The 21,396-nt window shown below is 43.2% G+C and overlaps 1 protein-coding gene across 1 annotated transcript in view; it reads left to right on the top strand.

The window, feature by feature from the left end:
- MAML2 (mastermind like transcriptional coactivator 2) overlaps positions 1-21,396 on the top strand; it is a 360,548-nt gene that overhangs the window by 229,217 nt on the left and 109,935 nt on the right. Inside the window, exon 2 of the mRNA XM_079788474.1 lies at positions 15,767-17,308. Within this exon, the coding sequence (XP_079644600.1) occupies positions 15,767-17,308 (1,542 nt within the window). The remainder of the gene's footprint in view (positions 1-15,766; positions 17,309-21,396) is intronic.

Raw genomic sequence — 21,396 nt, 5'->3', positions numbered from 1 at the left:
GGATTTAACAGTAATAATAATAATAATAGCTGCTATTACTGGGCACTTTCTTTGAGTCATTGACTGTTGTTAGTATTCTACATGTATCCATTTAACGTTTGCATCAACTTTGTGATATAAGTATAATTAATTTATACTGTATATATACAGATGAGAAAAATCAAGGTATAGAAATTAGGTAACTTGCCCATGGTCACACTGCTAGTAAGTAGATTCAATGAGATAATATATGGGAAGTGCCTTCTATTGAGTAGTCACTCAAAGAATGCTGTTTGCTCCTTCTCTTTCCTGCCATTTGCTAAACACTCATCTAAGTCTTATGAGAGGACCCAGGAGACTAAGTTTAAAAATAGCTGATATTTATTCAGCCAATATTATCTGTTGCATTTTGAGTACAAACTCTATGGACATTGTCTCGTTTGAGACTCACTACAACTATTGAGTTGGGACTATTATCTCCATTATACAGAGAAGGAAACTGAGGCTCAGAGAAGTTAAGTAAGCTACCCAAAGCCTCCTGTCTCATAAAAGATACAGTCTAGACTTAAAGCCAAGTCTCTGATGCCAGACCTCAGGCTCTTCACCACTACAATAGGTTGCCTCATAAGACATTAGAAGACACAAAATGATATTTGCAATCTTGCTGTTGGGTACTTAAAAAGGTATAACAGTCATAAGCCAAAAGCATTAAATACACAAGGAAAGCAAACCATGGATAGAATGTCTTCCTAGGGCACAAAATTACAGAGAGGTGTTCCTGGTTGTGCTCTGAGAAGGAGTGAGTTTTGAGCTGGGATTTGAAGATGGTGAAGAAAATGCACTGATGGAAGAGAAAAACACTCTGAGATCAGAATGACATATATGGAGACAACACATACAGAGCATGGGTCATGGTTAAAGAAGTATTTTATCCTCCAGGTATCTGCTAGTGGATATAAGATATTAATTGCGAGTCAGGTACAGGGAAAGATGCATGTCTCATGGTTGGGAGAGGGAGAAGGGGGGGTGGAGGGGTGGTTAAAGTTCCAGTGGTATCAATCCTGCTGACATCTGGATTAAAAGCAATTTACAAGGTTGCAGTTGGTGAGCTTTCTCCGTTTAAATCTGTCCTGCGCTGTGTCTAAAAGGCAAATGAAATAAACAGCCGTAATATTTTTGAGGATTAGGAGCTTCTGAGTTAAGACCGTGCTTTTGATATTTTAAGCGGACTCGAGCAACACAGTAAACAGTTTTCTCTCCAGAATGGTGCCCAGTGAGCTCCTGTACTTGTCTGAGCATCCCATGGCCATTCATGACAGGGTGGGTAGTCCTTTCTCATCAGGGAGTGGTCAGTCAGCAGTTAGCCCAAGGCCCAGGTTAGTGCCTTCTGCTCTCATTTTTTTAAAGCTGATGGATGTTGATTTATCGTGAAAGAGATTCACAGAAAGGAACTATAACATATTTCTGTTTAAAGATAAGTTTCAAGAACAACATAAGCACACACCGGAAAATAGTGGTTCTGATTATACCATATGGGAAAAGGCCCTCTGCCCAGCCTACTGCTTTGACACAGAGAATTACCCGTGATTCACAATTTTGAGTTGTTTAAAGTTTTACTTTTCAATATGCATGGGTTTTTTTCCCTCTTCAAAGAAGATGGCCACACATGAAGAACTGGAATCTGTCAGGTGGAGAATTCATCTCAGTCGTATAATTACTGGGCTGAGCAAGTTAGATCAAAGTGAGGGCATTGTATTGCTATAGGACATCGCTTCAAAGAGCAGTTAAACTGCAAACAATATAAAGGCTTTATTGTCCCCCATTTAATGTCATTTAAATCATCAAGAATCATTTCCCATAAATGTATGGCAAATAGTGGGATTTGAATGCCAGCTTAAAAAGTCTGCATTCAGACCTGCATGGACAGCAAAGGAACTTTTCTATCTGCCATCATAAATTCTCATTTCCAAGCATGAAAGGCTTAAATTGCCTGCAGTGTAGGTTTTGGTTTTGTTTTTTCTCAATTATAACCAAATATCCCTGTAAACCTCTTCATGTTTCATCGAGCTAGTTAAGCAATTTCCCCTTAGATGTGTCTTTGATGTGAAAATAAACATAGACGGGAGTGAAAGCTGAGGTACCTTCTAAAAGAGTATCTGTCTATATGGTTCATAGTTACTCCAGCTGACATTCGACCAGAGAAAACACACATCAACACTCTATATTGAACCTAGATACAGTTGCTATAAGAAAAATATTTCTTCAAAAGTTTCAAAAGAATGATGACCTCAATGCCAAGAACATCAAAGGAGCTGTTTGGTGCTCTCGGGTACTTTGCCAAACTACCTTCTAAATGCTGCTTAACATTCCTTTGTAATGGAGTTAAAGATGAGCCTGAAATTGCAGGGACCTCTTAAAAGGTCTGCTCAGCCCGCCTGTGTCTCCAGGTGATTGCACCCAAACCAGTTAACACGGTGCGGACCTGGGATGTCTAAACGGGATTCGGATGGCAGGTTTTTCCCCCCCAGAATGTTCTCATGAATTGAGGGGAGAATTGGTGAAGATACGATCTCTGGACCTCCCCTGGGTATGCCATGTAGAGATACGTAAGGACAATGGAAACCCTGTTAGAATGTTGTTGTCATAGAACAGCAGCCCTCGTTCTTAATTCATAATGCGCTCCTTTCATAAAGGCTGTGGAAGAGCTGGGTAATGACCACACGTGGAAAGTTGAAAGAGAAACCAAAATAAATGTGTGCATTTAGCCCCTACGCAGCTTTTCAGTTTTAATCAATCAAGAAAAATACTAATTTACCTTATGAAAACTTTAAGTGCAATGTGATCATTGGCTTTATTCCATCTTTGTTTTAGTTGGGAATTGTTTGTTGCAAGTAACAGGAGCCCTCTTAAAAGTCTGCAAGGGAAAAAGAAAACAGTGGGGTGGGGTATGGGTGGAGGAAAGAGATTTATTGGAAAGTTACTGAGTGTCTCCATCACAGGAGATATAACTGAGTCTCCCAAAGTGCTTGAACCAGGTATTGGAAAGCTTCAGGAATCTGTCCTTTCTCTATCCTTCTCCCTCCCTCCCTCTGTCGCTTCCCTGCCCTTCCTCTTTCCTTCCCTCCTTTCTTCCTGCTCTCCTCCCTCTCTCTCTTTCAGGGAGCTTTCTCATCCCAGCTTTTCCCTGTGCATCAGTTTCATTCTCCTGTCTCTGTAGACTTGCTTGCTCTGTCTCTCATTGTACATGGCTGAGAGTGACTCCAATACAGGCAGCCCTGCATATCTCTCATTTCAAGTGCACCAAGACTGCTGAGAAGGTCTTGTTTCGATGTCTGATTAATAGAAAAACATGTACAGTCAAACCTCGGTTCTCGAACGTCTCCCATCTCAAACAATTCGGTTCTCAACCAAGTTGTTCATGGAGAAATGTCTCAGTTGTCTAACAGAACTTCAGTTCTCGACCAACAAACCTTTCATGTTATACCTGCACGATCAGTCACGCAACTCTCAGGTGACAAAGAAGAGAATGTGCAAGTATGAGTCAGTTTACCACTAAACCTCAAGTTGTTAACACTCAGGAAATTGTGCTGTGAATAGTTTTCATGGTTGTTGTTTTTTGTGGGTGTTTTTTTTTTTTTGCTTTTGTTGCTGTTTATTATTATTAAATACATAAAAGTAAGTCCCATGAGTCCTAAAAAGGTTAGTGATAGCAGCAAGGTAAAAAGGAAAAGTTGTGAGAAAAGTGATAGAGCTTAGAAAAATTTTGCAAAGTATGATAGAGGTGTTCACTTGTCTGATAAGGCTACCTAGTATGGCATGGCGAAATCAATGATTAGCACAATTTTAAGACATAAAGACATCAGGAGTACTGATGTTGCTAAGGGTATAAAAGTGCTCATGAAACAACAATCATAGACAATTGAGAAAAGTTAAAACAGAATCATTTGAGGGTCTGGAACAGATTAATTAAATGTACATTATTTCTAATGGGAAAAAGTGATTTGGTTTTCGAACAAATCGCATCTCGAACAGCCTTCCGAAATGAATTAAGTTTGAGAACTGAGGTTCCACTGTAATTGACTCAGCTTAAGTCAAATGTCTACCTTGATCCAGTCTCCTGGGGCTTGGAGAAGTGGATGGCCCATGATCAGAAGCCTTCTACCAGAGATGTGAGTGGTTATCAAGGGAAGACATATTAAATAACATGTTCACATTCATCTTAGAAAAATTAGAAAACATAAATATATGAGCAAAGTGTGTGTGTCGGGGGGAGGGGAATTATTTACTGTCCCAACACTACAAAGTAAGTTCAGCATCTTGAAGTATTTCCTTCTAGACACTTTTTTAAAAATCTCATATTTGTTTGTGTTACACTAAAGATGAGATATAGTAGTCAACAAGACAGATACAGGTCAAGCCTCCCTCTCTAGTGCTTATTTTATAACATGGAGATCAACTTAACAATTGGGAGCAAATTTATAAAAATATTTGGAAATTGTACTAAGTACAATAAAGGAAACAATCAAGAGGTTAAGATGGAAAAAACAACAACAATGAGAGCCCAGGCTGGTTTGGCTCAGTGGATAGAGCATTGGCCTGTGGACTGAAGGGTTGCAGATTCTATTCTGGGCAAGGGCACATACCTTGGTTGCAGGCTTGATCCCCATGCAGGAGGCAATCAATCAATATGTCTCTCTCACATCGATGTTTCTCTCTCTGACTCTCCCCCTCCCTTCCACTCTCTCTAAAAATCAATGGGAAAATACCCTCTGGCGAGGATTAACAAACAACAAGAGCAACAACAACAACAATGAGAACATATTTTAGATAGGTGATCATGGAATATCTCTGCTGGATTCACATAAGATGAACCTTACAGGAAAAGAAGGAACTAGGTATGATCAAAGTCAACCGAGTTAGGGGAGGCAGAGAGTATTTCAGTTGGAGGGAACAGTATATCAGCAGACCTAACAATGAAATCACCTTTTGTATTTTGGGAATTTTTTTTAAAAAGTACAGTTGACCCTTGAACAACTCAGGGGTTTGGGGCACCAGCCCCCTGTGCAGTCAAAAATCTGAGTTAAACGTTTGACTTCCCAAAATTTTAACTAATAGCTTATTGTTGACCAGAAGCCTTATGGATAGCATAAACAGGCAATTACCACATAGTTTGTGTGTTAAGGTATTATATACTGTATTCTTACAATAAAGTCAGCTAGAGGAAATAAAATGTTATTAAGAAAAACCATAGGAGGAAAAGTATACATTTACAGTACTGGACTTTATGCATACTGTAAGTTGATGCTGTCTGTTTCCAAGAGGAATCATCTTTCAGTGCCTACATCAGTATTGTCCTATATGATACAAAACACTGTACATATCATACATATTACTGCCACTAGACATAAAAAATAAATATAATGTGAAAAAGAAACTCATATGTATTTAAAGGTATAATGACTCATGCATTGATAACAAAGAACCAGCAATATGATTACTTCATGGTCGCCTCATGTAATCAATACACTTGCTTCACAGTGGTAAGATAATCTCAAAACTTTTTAAAAATATATTAATTGAAAAAAATCTACATATAAGTGGACCCACATAGCTCAAACCCGTGTTATTCCAGGCTCAACTGTAATATAGCTGTACTGTGGGTATGAGAAAGAGATCCCTTTTGTTGCTATGTGGAGAACAGACTGGGGTGGGGAGAGGAAAAATGTAGGGTCAGATTTGCAGAATGTAATGCAAGATACTTGGTAGCCCCTGTGCTTAAAGCAGAGGGGGCCCGAAGAAGAATGAAGTATGTGATCTGAGAGATAGGGACTTTCAGTTCTTAAGTAAGATAAACCACCGAAGATGAAGGTGAAATGCTGACATGGAATTATGGGTGGCTGTGTTTCATATTATTTTACAAAAAGGTAGGAGCTCTTTAGTAGCTGTGTTCAATCCCCAAAATAACTAGTAGACGACCCTGGAATGTAATTAGGCCACTCTCTTTGCTATGTAGGTTTTCCTGATATTCAAATTGGCCAAAGTTTGGGGATGAACCCAATTCCCACCAGCATAAGGAAAGAATAGCAATCTCTTAGAACAACTACGATTTCCCTACCTCTCCAGTACAGCTCAGCTCTGCCACGTGACCACAGCTCTAGATTAGACAGAGAGTTGCAAAAAATCAGCCCTGTGGTTTACAAAGGGGGTATGGTTCAGAGAACCATAGACACCCCATAAATTGACTCATCTAATGTTACTGACTGCCCAATAAGTCAAATCATCAGCCAGTCAGTGAACGCTTCCCTCAGCTAGTGCTGGGTTGGGCTTGTGGGATTAGATGAGATGCACAAGGTACTCTCTCTGCCACTGACTTCTTGGAATCATATTGAAGTGAAAAACTCACAGACCTTAATCCATTACCCAAAACAATATAAGACAGAGAGTGCTAAAATCATTAAAGCAGGAAGGAAGAATATGAGGGGACATAGGAGGGGAGGGCCTCACTGAGGAGATGGGCCCTGAGCTGGGCCCTTTAGAATGAAAGCTTCCAGCCTGGACCCTCCAGCGAAGCAGCAGAGAGAAGCCACTTGATTAATGAAACTTAATACCTTGTGCATTCTGCTGAGGAGGACATTTAGAGATTTCAAGAGAATTGCCAACATTTTAGACATAGCATTTATTTTGGATTTGCTTTGATATATTTTGGGCAAAAAGTGAGTCATGGTTAAAGTATTTTATGCACAAAGTAGCTGGGTTTTGGGGGCTTTTATAGAATATTCTGTTCATTTTTTTGTTAAACATCGAGGGTCCTTCTCTGAAAGATGGCCCCTGCAGACCCTGCCTTAAGACGATTGCAGCGACTTGTCGGGATCACTGAGGATATAGGTGCAGGGTAACCACACTGGTTGCTACTGAATGAAGCTGGAATGACTTTGCTTAAGGGAGTAAACAAGATGGGGAAATAATTCCACTTTGAACTTTTTCATTTATTCTAATCAAGTGTAATCTAATCTAAGACAACAAGTTTCGTTTACACTGTCACTAGCAGTATACCTGACAGAAAATGCCATGTTTATTTGCCTATGTGGGGGCTCTTTGTTGCGAGGGAGCCTTCCTTTCCGATCTTTCTCAGATGAGTCCTCTCCTCGCTACAGCTGTGATCCCATGCTCCCTCCTCAGGGCAACTATTCCATCGCGCTGGTCCTTTCTGCTTGTTTCCACACCGACTGGCCAAGGTCTTTTAGTTTGTTTGTTTTTATTCGTTCTAACATTTATTGAGACCTGTGTTTTAAGACCAATTTTCCAGGCTCTTTATGTGCTTTAACCACTTAGTCCTCACAACGACCCTATGACAGAGAATATATAGTCTCCCAGAACATACACTTGGTGCTAAATAAATATCTGTTGAGCAACCAAAGGACTTTTATGCATGCATATGAGCATAACCAATGGACACAGACGGGGAGGGGGGTGAGGGCATGTGCTGGGGGGTGGGGGGAAAAGGAGACTTGTGTAATACTTTAAACAATAAAGAATTTAAATATATATATATATATATATATATATATATATATATATATATATCTGTTGAATTAATGAGTAAACAAATTCCATTTCACAAATGACGAAAAGCCCATTTTGTTATCTTCGTTTTGCCTTTGCCTAGATCAGTGGTCGGCAAACTCATTAGTCAACAGAGCCAAATATCAACAGTACAACGATTGAAATTTTTTTGAGAGCCAAATTTTTTAAATTTAAACTTCTTCTAACGCCACTTCTTCAAAATAGACTCGCCCAGGTCGTGGTATTTTGTGGAAGAGCCACACTCAAGGGGCCAAAGAGCCACATGTGGCTCGCGAGCCGCAGTTTGCCAACCACGGGCCTAGATCATGGCTGGCACATAACAATCAGGATGGTAGAGGGAAGTGTCGCCCTAATTAGGTTCAACTTTGGCCTCTCCTGTTAAAAAAAAAAAAGAGGCACTGCTCTGAGCTGGGAACACTGCTGGTGCTTCCCATAGGCCAGTGATGGGCAACCTTTTGAGCTTGGTGTGTCAAACTTCGCCAAAAAACTGAGCATAACTCGGGTAGTGTGTCACTTTGAGGAAAAAACATTATTTCGCAAATGTTTCATCCTCAGGAGCAGCAGATGTTTCATCCTCGGCATGCGGCCGCCTCAGCGGCCACGTGTCATCAGAAATGGCTACGCGTGTCAGTGCTGACACGCATGTCATAGGTTCGCCATCACTGCCATAGATGGTGGCTAATCCCCACGAAAAGCCCATCGCACAGGTGAGCTAAGTGACTGGCCCAAGCTTATCCAAGAAATAGGAGGAAAGCAGCGTTTAGATCTCAGGCTTATTAGCAGCTGAATTCCATGCTCTTCGAGAGCCCACAGCCTCCCCGTGAGCTTGGTAAAACAGGTGTCTACTTCTCTGAGGCAGTGTTGCAAGGGTTCCCTGATGAGTGTGTTTCCGAGGCAAATTCCTACTTTTCTAGTTACTCTCTACAAGCCAGCCGTTGAAGAAGGGGGGTGGGGAGGTGTTAAAGAAATCTTGAATATGGGAGCTGTTGGCATTTAGTGTCTTTAGAAGGACAGTATGTTGATGTGTTTTCTCTACAAAGATCCTGAATTTGCAGTGATCTTCCCTATAAAAATTTATGGATATTAAAATGTATTGTTTATCATAAAGAATAGCTACTTTGTTGGTTAAAGTCATCACATTTCCTCAGAGCCCAAGCCTTATGGAACAAAGTTACAGAACAAATTTTCTGGGTAGATCTAATATGTCTTCCACCAAAAAATAAAATGAAACAAAACAAAAGGCTCACACTTATTCTTGAAGGAATAAAAGTGGGAGGTACTAAAACTCACACAGGAAAGTCGCCTTCCTTCCCTTCAGCTCCAGGGCATGGGGCAGGGAGTCGGCCTGGGGGTCAGCGTTGCACCCCGTGTTTGGAATCTCATCCGGAGGCTGCACACCACTTTGAGTCCAACACAAAGCTTCATGCACCCTTCCCTTGTGGTTCACATGGATGGCGATGAGCTTTCCTTGTGGTTCCAGTTCTCGGGGCTTTGCATTCCTCTGACTTCAGGATTCAGACAAAAAAATGATCACTCAAGCAAAACTCTGGGGCAGCCATTAAATTACTTATGAATTAACTATGAAAACATTCCTCACAGCCACAGCCTTCTTCTTACCATTATTTTAAAGCTCAGTAGTTAGAAGGATCCAGCTTCCCAAGTATTGAGATCAACCAACAAACTACTGTTTGAACACCTAGAAAATGCCCAGCACTGTGGTAGGTGCTGGAAGGAACCCAGGTCAAGTTCAGGACACAGTGTCCACCCTCAAAGAGCTTAAAATCTAGCTGGGCAAACCTATATCCAGACAAAAACGATACCTCGCAGTACAGAAAAACAAGGCAGCAAGCTCAAGGGCCACATCAGAAGTGGGAGCTGTTTGACGTCTTCAGCGAAAGCCTTAACACCCCATCTGGTGTGCTTCGGGGCGGGAGAGCCCGGGACGAACGCTTCCACCTGCGGGTACTGTACTGAGCTGGAACTTCCTGTCCCAGGATCCCAAGCATTTTTACTTCAAGAATCCGATCAAGAGTCATAAATTATTTGAGGGTTTGGTCTCCTTCTAAGGTTCTCTATTCCCAACCCTATTTCTAAACGGCCATGAGGAAAGTTTATAGATGAGGGGACCAAGATGGTCCCCTGAGGATCTTGGCAGTGGCCACTTTGGTTCTTGTGTGGATGCATCGTTGAGAAAGACAGAAAAATATGTGACCTGTGGACTGAATTGTTACCTTTGTGTGGCATAGTCCTTGTTCCTTGGGCAGCATAAGAGACAAAGAGTGCATTTATTTTGTGGAAAGAAATAGGGGGCAGGGAATGAAACAGAAACCAGAGGATTGTGCAATAATGGCATCTTTAAATCCCTCCAGGAAGTTTATGTTTCAAGTCCTCTGGGAGAATAGAGCACAGCTGTTTCAAAAGGAGAGTTTACCGAGGGACCCCAGCCTCGATTCCACTGTGGACTGCATTTTCCTTGTCCATAGTGTCCGGGCACCTCCCACCCCTTGGGGCAGGCAGGCCACTGTGTCTGGACCGGGCCCTGAGCAGGCCCACGCCTTCCCCCAGCAGAGACCGCAGGCCTCAAATAGCACTAAGGTGTTCAAATAGAAGAATGGGAACAAGGACGAGAGTGAAAAGGAAGTTTGCTGGCTCTCATAAAGGAAAGTACAGTGGTCCCTGTGTAGTATGCAAACCAGACTAGACTTGCTGTGTTGAAATCATTCCCCAAAGAAGCCCTTTCCTTGGATGGCTACTGAAAGGGTGATTTTTTACGCTTAATCTCACAAATTAAACATCATAATTTGGGGGTGCAGATTGATGGTACCAAACAAAGATGCTTCCCCGTCCAGTGAGGTAATGGGAACGTGTAATGTGGAAGTGTTGTGTTCTTTTTAAGCCTCTGCCCCTGCCTCCAGCCTAATCCTCTGCATAGGTTCCCTCATGCCAGGGATGACTTGAGCGGGTCGGGCTCAGAGCTCTCTCTCTCTCTCTCTCTCTGGGTGCTCAGTAAATCTTTTTGACTGGCCACATCACCCTTTGTTTCTTCCCTTCCTTATACTGGAGCCTCGAGGGCAATGTCCTGAGCGTTCACCATCAACCTCCAGCCAATGATGTCACTGTTCTCTCCCTGCCATCCATCCCTATGAGTCCCAAATGCCCTCCCCCTTGCCCTGTACGTGTGATACGTCTTCATTCTATTACCCTTTGTCTTGGCTGCATCCCCTGCGTCCAGAATAGTGTCAACGTGCGGCAAGTTGAAGGCAGAAGGGAAAGTGAGCAGTGTGGTTAGTGATTAAGGACAAGGACTCTGGAACCAGACAGACCTGGGTTGGCATCCTGCCTCCATTCGCTGTGTAATCTTAATGTCAGGAGCGGCAATTTTCTCACTTATAAAATGAGGATCAGAATGATGTTCAGAGAGCTGTGAAAAGATTAAATGAGACTCTACACAGGTCTTTATTTTAAGAGTACCTGTCTTAAAATAAGCACTCAGTACACAGTAGTTATTAAATGAGAGCCTTTTGTGAGCATTAGGCAATTTTGCTTTCAAGAGCCCCTTTTTCCTTACCAAATTTAACATTATGTTTTCTGACTGTGTTGGCATAAGGATAAGTATATTACTATTATATATTAAAACATTTCTTCAGCCTAAAAGCTTTTTTCTTCTGTTTTAAAATAAATTAAAATATTTTAGTGGGCCCCTAAGACTACTGTGGGCCCTGGGCACTGTGCTGTCCATGCCTGATGGATAAGCCCCGGGTGAGAGAGGTCAGCCCTGGTTCTTCCCTCTGTCCTTCCAATGCTATTAAGTGCATTCTTGGTTGTTGACTCCTCTGACCCTCTGGATATACACTGTCCTTATACTTCCCCCTTCCTCCATTCCATCCAGGCCACCCATAAGGTCTGCATTGGGCCTCATCCTTCTCAATTCAAACCCATGTCTTCATTCCCCACCATTCCCCTGATTGTCTTATTCCCCTGATTGTCTTATTCCCTTAGGACCACTCTTGGCCTGGTAAGGTGGCATTGAATTTTCTCATAAACTATTTCTCACTAAGGTATTAATGACTAACTGTTCATCCTCTACTCCTGCTAGAATAGTAGCTTTTTATCACAGAACTCTAAGTGGAGAACTGTATATGACTCAATACACTTCAAAGCCATGTATCTGAACCCATAGACATGTTTCAAGTTCTCTGGAAAAATGGTGATGGCCAGAGGGAAGTGGGGAGGCAGGCACTGGGTGGAGGCAGGCAAAGTTGGGGGAAGAATGGGGACATATGTAATAGTGTCAACAATAAAAAAAATAATGTGGCCCAGCCGGCATGGCTCAGTGGTTGAGCATTGACCTATGAACCAGGAGGTCACGGTTCGATTCCTGGTCAGGGCACATGCCTGGATTTCGGGCTCCATCCCAGTGTGGGGTGTGCAGGAGGCAGCCGATCAATGATTCTCTTTCATCATTGATGTTTCTATCTCTCTCTTTCCCTTCATTTCTGAAATCAATAAAAATATTTTTTTAAAAAAGAAAAAAAAATGTGAACTCTGATGAAAACCTAGAATGGGAGTTCCAAAAATAAAGCCATGTATTTGATGATGAATATTAAGTTCAGCAAAGAAATACTTTAAGGTAAAGGTTGAACTTTGGAAATCATTTACATTGAATTGTTCCAGTAGCTGGTGCCTAATCAGCATTCAGTGGGCCTTGGTGACACAACTTTGATTAGAAGCTTCTACAAAACAGGACACAGACTATCTCCACAATTCTCTTGATAAAGCATCATACTCAATGGAGTCCTAATGGAATCCCTTTGATTCATGATTTGTCTTCCACCGCATCACTAAGGAGGACTTCCGCTCCCCATCTTAGTAATTTATCCAGCTGTACCTGGTGGCACTCCCTCAGTGCCTGTAATTTTCTGCGTTCAGGCGGGAAAGTGTTCTCAGAGGTAATCCTATTTATAAAGAAGGGAACTACGGCCCACAGAAGTAAAATACTAGTAACTTGCCTAGAATAGCAAAGCAACTTAATGCCATGTCAGGACTGGCTCCCAGTCCTCCTTAATACATGGGTGTGGGTACCAGTTACCTCTGTCAGGGCCTATGGTACCATTTACTGCACAGCGCAGGCTCTGCAGAGGGAGTGCTTGGTTTGATTCTTGACTTTATTGCTTACTATTTGTGTGACCTTGAAATGTTACTCAATCTCCAAACCTCAGTTTTCTCGTCTATAAAAATGAGGGGTAGGTAAGAAATACAAGCATGTGCTACAGAGCGATGTTTTGGTAAACAACAGATCACACCTGGGATGGTGGTCTCATATGATTATAATAAATTTTAAACAAAAAAATTTGCAACGTGGAAAGTAAAGACTGGACTCAACTACGATTTTGCCAGTTCTGGGTGGTTTAAATAGACAAGGAGGCTCTGCATACTGTCCACCCGCCATGCACCTGCCCACTGCCTGGGCTGGAGTTGGTGAGGGAGTGAGAGGAGTCTAGGAGCCTGCTCTCTTTCCTTCCGGTCCAGTTCCTTTCTCTCTCCCTCCCTCCCTCTTTCTCTCTCCTACCTCCATCGCTGAATCTCTCTCCTCCCCTTCTCCCTTTTATTATCTCTCATCTCAAGCTTTATCTCTCTGGGCCTATTTCGAACTCTGCTCTCCCTTTCTCCCTCCTTCCCTTCCTTCCCTCTCTCCCTTCCTCCCTCCTTCTGAGATATATTCTCCCTCCCTCCAATGGTGCCTCGCTCCACGGCTTACCCTCTTATCCTCCCCCTTTGCACACTTTATCTTTTATAACGTATTTTTATTGTACCTTTTCTATGTTTAGATACACAAATACTTACAGTTGTGTTACCATCTCATCCAGTATTGAGTGCACTAGCATGCTATAAAGGAATGCAATAAGCTAAACCATGTAGCCTACATGTGTAGTAGACTATACCATCTAGGTTTGTGTAAGCACACTCTATGATGTTTGCACAATGATGACATCATCTAACAACACATTTCTCAGAATGTGTCCCCATTGCTAAGCAACAAATCACTGTAGTTTCAATCTCACAGGGTTGTTGTGAGGATTCTTAGCGTTGTGAGAATCCAGTGAGATTACTCCTACAGAGACCTTTGCACAATGCCTAGCACACAGCACTTAATAAATGACTGCTATCATTATTGTTATTATTATTATCACTACTGATACAACCCTTGCTAATTCTATCACTGTCTCTACAATCCTGGTGGCTTGGAGGAAGTGCTAGCACAGCTTCCTAGGGTTTGCACCGCACTGCCCAGGGAGTGGCCACAGCAATGGGAGAATCTGGCGGAACCGGTTTTTCAAAGCAGTGGAAAATAAATCAAAGGTGGTAACCCAAACCTGGGGGAAAGAATGTATCCCTTTGTTTGTTCTCTATTAGTTGTGAAAGAGCCTTCAACATGTAAGGTATACTGACAGAAATCAGTGTGGCCACTCTTGAGGTAGCATGGCTGAACCTCTTTGGTCTGTGCTCTTTCTGACCTCATGAGGACAGACGGTGGCAACTTGGAGCTTCCGCTAAGTGTGGTGATGGCTGACAGTGTTCTGTGATGACGTTGCCTACCTCCGTGAGTAGACAAGATTAGGAGTCCAGAAACACTCAGCGAAGGGAGGGGAGAGCTTCATACCGGTACAGATTATACCCAACCCCTTGCTGCACATTGCTCATCACTGACTGTGAAGTCACATGGGACTTCGTTGAGAGTCTTAATTGAAAATAACAGAAGCCCAACTCATATAAGCTTAAGCAAAAAGGGGGATTTATTATCAAGATTACAAAGTATATCAAGGACGACAAGGAGAGTTGCAGAGCTGACCTGGGATTGAATCAGGCCCCTACATGCTGTCAAATCTTGTGTCTCTCCGCTATGCTTCCTTGTTCTCTCTATGGACTTACTCTCTCTATGGCCCAGGGGGACGTAATGGAACAGCAGCTCCCATGTTTTGTAAATCACTGTGCAGCCACCCAAAGAGAGCCATGGGATTACCAAGGAAGGAGCTGATTGGCTCAGCTTGGGTCGGGTTCCTTTCTCTGATTACCAGTTAGCAATGGTAAAAGGCAAAACATGGCACACCTACCATAACTATATACCACCTGTGAATGGGCCAAACCACAGAGAAAAAGTTACTGAAACAGGTACTGATGACAAGAAACATCATGCTCACATTTGGCTCTGTGCTGCATCCTGGCCATCCCCAGATTCCTCATCATTTTAGCAGAGATCCAGGATGTCTCTGTGCTCACTTCCCCCTGCCCGCTCTCCTGGGCAAACCCTAACCCCTTACCATGCCAATTCCAGCATTATAGCATAGTGGAAGTGACACAGGCTGTGGAACTATACAGACCGTAAGTTAAAGCCAAGGTCTAGCACTTCCTAGCTGTGTGACACTGGGCAAGTTACTTAGCCTCTCTGAGCCTCGCTTTACTTATCCATAAAGTAATACACATCTAATCGGTTGTTGCAAACACTAAGGAAACAAATCCCCAGGGAAATCTGTGCTGAGAGTGTCTCATAGGATAAATGATAAAATCATGGTTTCTGTGCACCCACACAATGTTGCTGCATGGGCCCAACTGCAAAGCCACAGAATTATAGGAGGAAGAGTAGATGAACGTCAGATAGCATATCCCCTTGGGCACAACAATAATTCCAATACTTACTCAGAGGATCATAGCAATGAAAGGGTTGAATCTGTGGAGGGAAAAACACAACTAGAAATTGTATCCCAGCTTTATAGTTTTCAGTGTTTCCCAACTTGGTCAAAGTTGTGTTCATGCCAGTCGCCTGTAGGTCTGTGGGGTTATGTGTACATGCATGTGGAATATTTTGACCTACAAGAAAAAGCAACAACCCTTTGGGGATGCACTGTAGATGTTATGAATAGCTCCTGATGATCTATGCAGGATTCTTCATCCATTGGCCTATGTCGCTGTCATGGAACCACAGTGGTCTCTGACCACTAATTGATCTGCTCCAGAAACATTTTATTTTGTTCTGTTTGTGCTACTGCGAGTTTCATCATATTTCTAGACTCGGCTTCATTGGTGCTTCTTTTTTAATTCATCCTGTGTGTAAATGGAAGGAACATTTAAATATTATGTCGCTTTTGATAAGAAGCACATCTGGATTCATATCTCATTTTATCTTACTTCCCCTCTTGTCTTTCAGCTCCAGGGTTCCTTGAAAAGAAAACAGATAGTCAACCTGTCTCCTGCCAACAGCAAGAGGCCCAACGGCTTTGTCGACAACTCCTTCCTTGATATCAAAAGAATCCGCGTCGGGGAGAACCTCTCTGCAGGACAAGGGGGCCTCCAAGTAAACAATGGACAAAGTCAGATTATGTCAGGGACCTTGCCCATGAGCCAAGCACCCCTGAGAAAGACTAACAATCTGCCTCCCCACACACATTCTCCTGGCAATGGCATGTTTAACATGGGCTTGAAAGAAGTGAAGAAGGAGCCAGGAGAGACTCTGTCTTGCAGTAAGCACATGGATGGCCAGATGACCCAGGAGAATATTTTTTCTAATAGGTACGGAGATGACTCCGGAGAGCAATTGATGGATCCTGAACTGCAGGAACTGTTCAATGAACTGACCAACATATCGGTTCCTCCTATGAGTGATCTTGAGCTGGAGAATATGATCAACGCCACCATAAAGCAGGATGATCCATTTAACATTGACTTGGGTCAGCAAAGCCAGAGGAGCACTCCCAGGCCCTCCATCCCTATGGAGAAGACAGTGATCAAAAGTGAATACTCACCTGGTCTGACCCAGGGGCCATCGGGCTCTCCTCAGTTGAGGCCCCCATCAGCCGGCCCTGCATTCTCCATGGCCAACACTGCCCTGTCCACTTCCTCCCCAATTCCTTCGGTCCCTCAGAGCCAGGCTCAGCCTCAGACAGCCTCAGGAGCAAGCCGGGCCTTGCCAAGCTGGCAGGAAGTGTCCCATGCCCAACAGCTCAAACAGATAGCTGCCAACCGTCAACAGCATGCCCGGATGCAGCAGCACCAGCAGCAGCAGCACCAGCCTACCAACTGGTCAGCCTTGCCCTCTTCCACTGGGCCATCTCCAGGTCCATTTGGGCAGGAGAAAATCCCTAGCCCTTCTTTCGGTCAGCAGCCATTCAGCCCACAGAGCTCCCCCATGCCTGGGGTAGCCAGCAGCAGCAGCCAGTCAAAAGTCATGGCTAACTACATGTACAAGGCCAGCCCCTCGGCCCAGGGCGGGCACCTGGATGTGCTTATGCAGCAAAAGCCTCAGGATCTCAGTCGAAGTTTTATGAACAGCTCGCACACGGCCTTGGAGCCCCGTCTTGGCAACACCAAGCCTTTGTTCCATTTTAACTCAGATCAAGCAAACCAACAGATGCCTTCTGTTTTACCTTCTCAGAACAAACCTTCTCTCCTACACTACACCCAGCAGCAGCAGCAGCAGCAGCAGCAGCAGCAGCAACAGAGCTCGATGTCAGCTCAGCAGCAACAGCAGCAGCAGCAGCAACGACAACAGCAACAGCAACAGCAGCAGCAGCAGCAGCAGCAGCAGCAACAACAACAGGCACAGCAGCCACCCTCTCAGCCCACCCAACCTCTGTCAAACCAGCCTTTGCTAAGGTCACCCTTGCCACTTCAGCAAAAGATCCTGCTCCAGAAAATGCAGAATCCTCCCGTCGCAGGACTGGGTTACCAAGTCTCCCAACAACACAGACAGGTAAGGGCTCTACTACTCCAAACACAGAGTACCCAGAGACCACCGGTCTTGGTCATTGTGCTTTGGTTACCATTATGTTTGTGTTGGAACAGGATCAAGACCACAGAGAGAGCAGTGGTTCTGATGGATCCATATGAAGACCTCATGGAGGCATGAGCTAGTATTTCTTTGTAGGGCATTAATGTCATTGGGATCTGTAGGGATCAAAGGCTCTTGCATATTAAGAATGTTTCATTATAATCCATGCCTTTGGTGACAGGTCCAGTTGTCAATCAGATTCTGATATGCACGTTGTTTATTCCTTCAGTCCGTAAATTGGTCATTAAGTCAACAAGTACGACCTGAACACCTACCATGTGCAAGATGTTGTGATTATGCTGAGTGTTGACATAAGGCCACACGTGATATTGAAAGTATTTAACAACTAGTTTACATCCATACCAACCAATTAAAATGTCTAAATGCACCACCCATCATAATAGATCCTGCTGTGACTCCATGTTGTTGCTGAGTATCAACCTTAAATTAGACATGATCCTTGTCTGCAAGCACGGCCTCGAGAGGGAGACAGGCTTTAAAGACTATCATTTTATGAGTGGCAAGGGGAATGATGTGAGAGCACAGAGGTTGGGTATCTTACCCAGCAAAGGGAAACCAGGGCAGGCTTCTGGAGGAGGTAATGTTGGAGTTAAAGTTACATGTTAAAGGATGAAGTCATCATGATGATGAACAATAACAAAAATCTGTGGTTACCTTATATCCTGTGGTTAATATAAAACAGGGATTTTATTCTGCCCCAAACATGTATATTTGAATAGTATGAAGAAATAGCTATGTATTTCCAGAGCACATACTGATGAGGAAGCTCTAGTTCTTAGGGAACTTGAAAGAAGAAACTCTTCCTGGAAAAAAAGGAAGGAAGGAAGGAAGGAAGGAAGGAAGGAAGGAAGGAAGGAAGGAAGGAAGGAAGGAAGGAAGGGATAAGGGAGGGAGCTTGAATGTTGCTTTGTGCATGTAATTTGACAGGTCTACATTAGTGTCCAAGCACAAAGACAACAAATTTGTCAAACATGTCATACATGTCAAAACAGTATGTTGGGACAGCACAATGGCACAGAGCCTAAATTCAGTCCCATTCCTAGAGTAGTTTTCATGGTCACAGCCCAGAAAAGAATGCCACAAGCACCACAGACTGTGGCCAAGCTAACCTTTGCCCTAGATGTGAGAAAACTAGACTCAGCTAGGATTCTAGAGCTGTGTATCAAGTAAAGCTTTCAGTTCTTATTTATTTAAAGAGTGTTCTATATTTTAATCGTAGATTATGAAGAATGGACTTATTAAGAGTCATGTGTATATTTTAGAAGGTTCCGTTTTTAACATGGGTAGTTTGGGGATCATTTAAAAACAAATGGTACTGTGGAACTACTTTCTCAGTTACATGTAACCCTATTGATTTGGATGAATTTAGGTCCAAATTCTTACCAACACTCACTAGGTACATGACCTCAAGCAAGTCCTCTAAGCCTCAGTTTCCTAACCTTTAAAATTTATAATAATATACCCTAGGTTTTTTTATAATGAAATGATATAATTCTTAGTTTAGAGTCTAGAATAAAGTTGGCTATTATTGTGGTTATCATGGAAAGAACCATCCTACCTAATAAAAGGGTAATATGCAAATAACCATCACTCCGCTTCGCCCACGATTGGGCCGGCGGGAGGCTCTGGGGCGGGACTCGGGGTGGCCTATCCAGCCGTTGAGAGGTGCGGGGGGCGGGACTCACGAGTCCCGCCCCCCGCGCCTCTCAATGGCCGGATCAGCCACTGCTGAGGGGGGACCGATGGGGCCGAGGGGGGACGGATGGGGCCGGCGGGAGGCGCGGTGGGAGTGGCGGCGGCGCCCAGTCCTGCCCCTCAGCATTCATGGGTCGGAGCAGCGGTGGCGCCCGGGTCCCTCCTATCACTGAGGGACCTGGGCAGTGGCAGCGCCCCAATCACGGATGGCGGTGTGGGGCCCAGCAGCTCCCGCCCCACGCCGCCGCTGGGGTCCAAGCCCCTACCCTGAAAGAAGGCGGAAGGAAAACTGGTGCCAGTAGCCAGGTGAAGGAAGGTCTGTTGCACGATTCTTCGTGCAAAGGGCCTCTAGTATATTATATCAAAATATTTTTAACAAGTGTTAGTATTATGTAGGAAAGGCATTAGAGTAAGTCTCAAATTCTAACAAAATAATATTGGAGGAATAAAAGAGAACTATCACTATTTTTTTTCTCTAGCAATATAGTGAGTGGGGAGTGATTTACCCTCCCTGGGCCCAGACTTCAGACCATAAAATGGGAATAATAAGTAATGACATATTAATGAGAGTTAGCATTTCTTGAGTGGTTACTCTATAACTGGCATGACTTCTGCCTCCCTTACTTGTGGTATCTCATTTTACCCATATGAGGGAAATACCATTATTCTCATCTTACAGAGAGGTTAAATAACTTTCCCAAAACCACACAGATAATAAGTAGCTGAGCCAGGTTTCTGATGGTCTACTTTGAAGGGTTGTGCATTCAGCCACTAGGCTGTGCAACTCACAGGTAGGATTTGTTGATAAATGAATGACCACCTAGAGATCATTGTGGGATTCTCAAAAAGAATATGTCTTCTCATATTGGACCATATTTACACAATATACATAGTCGATTAAGTCCTTTTGAGATAGAGAAAGTCTTAAATCTCTAACCTTCGGAATTGTTAAAAGAATAAAAAAAAATCTGTGTAACTTCCTAGTTGTAGGCCTTCCTAAGGATGAACATTATGAAGCTAGTCAAAATAAATAATTTGCAGCAGGTGCCTCATCAGTCTTCTTTGGGAGCCTTCTTGCCACCTCCAACATCTGTCCTATTTCCAGCTCTACTGCTCACATCAACAACTGTACATCATACTTCTGTTCCCTTAGTCCCCACCTGAGCTTCTAGGATCCAAGCACATTAATGGGTATTAATGGCAAACTCAACAAACATCTTCCAGTGTCTTAGATGACTTTTTACTTTTCCCAATGCTTATGATACATAGAATGCCAAGATAATTTTCACCTTTTTGAGAAGGCTTTTAAAAAGTGTTAGAAATAGTGGTAGCATTCCAAGCGAAAGGCCTCTTCTAAATAGACAGGTAAGTGGCTACCCATTTAAAGCTTTATTTCAGTTTTGTAGATTGAACCTCAGTGTCCCTTCCAGCTTAGTGATTCTATGAGCTATGACTCTGAAGTCTTGAGTCTGAGTTGTAAGTGAATGTAGCAGAGCTCTAGAGTCAAGTAAGTGTTGCCCTCTTGAAAGCATTCACCTTTGTGGAGTTGGGCCCATTCTAATAATGGTGCTATTGTTCCATATAGTTACGAAGTTTTCCTCTGGGGATTTTCTTCTGAGCTTTTAGTACACTGAGTGGATTATTACCAATGCAACAATATTCATCCTGTCAGGGAGGTTTTTAAAAATAGTCTAGCTGGATAATGCTGATTTGGGTCAAAAACAAGGAATAACTGATCTTATAGGGCTGCATTTCAAGCTTGGTTTGTGAACTTTCTCTGAAGGCAATAAAGAAAATAAGTTCCTTCCCAAGATGATAATTTTGAGAAGCAACTTTGGTTTGGATGTAAATATTTCAAAGTTTTTCTAATTTCTGTTGTTGTTGTTAATCCTCACCCAAAGATATTTTTCCCATTGATATCTAGAGAGAGTGGAAGGGGGGAGGGAGGGAGGGAGGGAGGGAGGGAGGGAGGGAGGGAGGGAGGGAGGGAGGGAGGGAAGGAGAAAAAAAATTGATCTGAGGTACATTGATTGGTAGCCTTCTGCTTGCACCCTAACCAGGGCTGGGGATCAAGCCTGCAGCCCAGGTACGTATCCTTGACCAGGAATCATTGAACCTATGACCCTTCCATCCACAGCCCAACCCTCTAACCACTGAGCAACACTGGACAGGTCAAGTTTTTCTAATTTTTATAGTCTCATCCAGTATATTGCCAAGTATTCTCAACTCAAAGAGAATAGATTTAACTCTCCCATCCACAGTAAACAATACACATGTGTATTCTCATTTCAGAT

Source organism: Cnephaeus nilssonii, assembly GCF_951640355.1.
Source record: "Cnephaeus nilssonii genome assembly, chromosome: 13".
Classification (NCBI taxonomy): domain Eukaryota; kingdom Metazoa; phylum Chordata; class Mammalia; order Chiroptera; family Vespertilionidae; genus Cnephaeus; species Cnephaeus nilssonii.
This window is presented reverse-complemented; position numbering and strand designations above follow the sequence as displayed.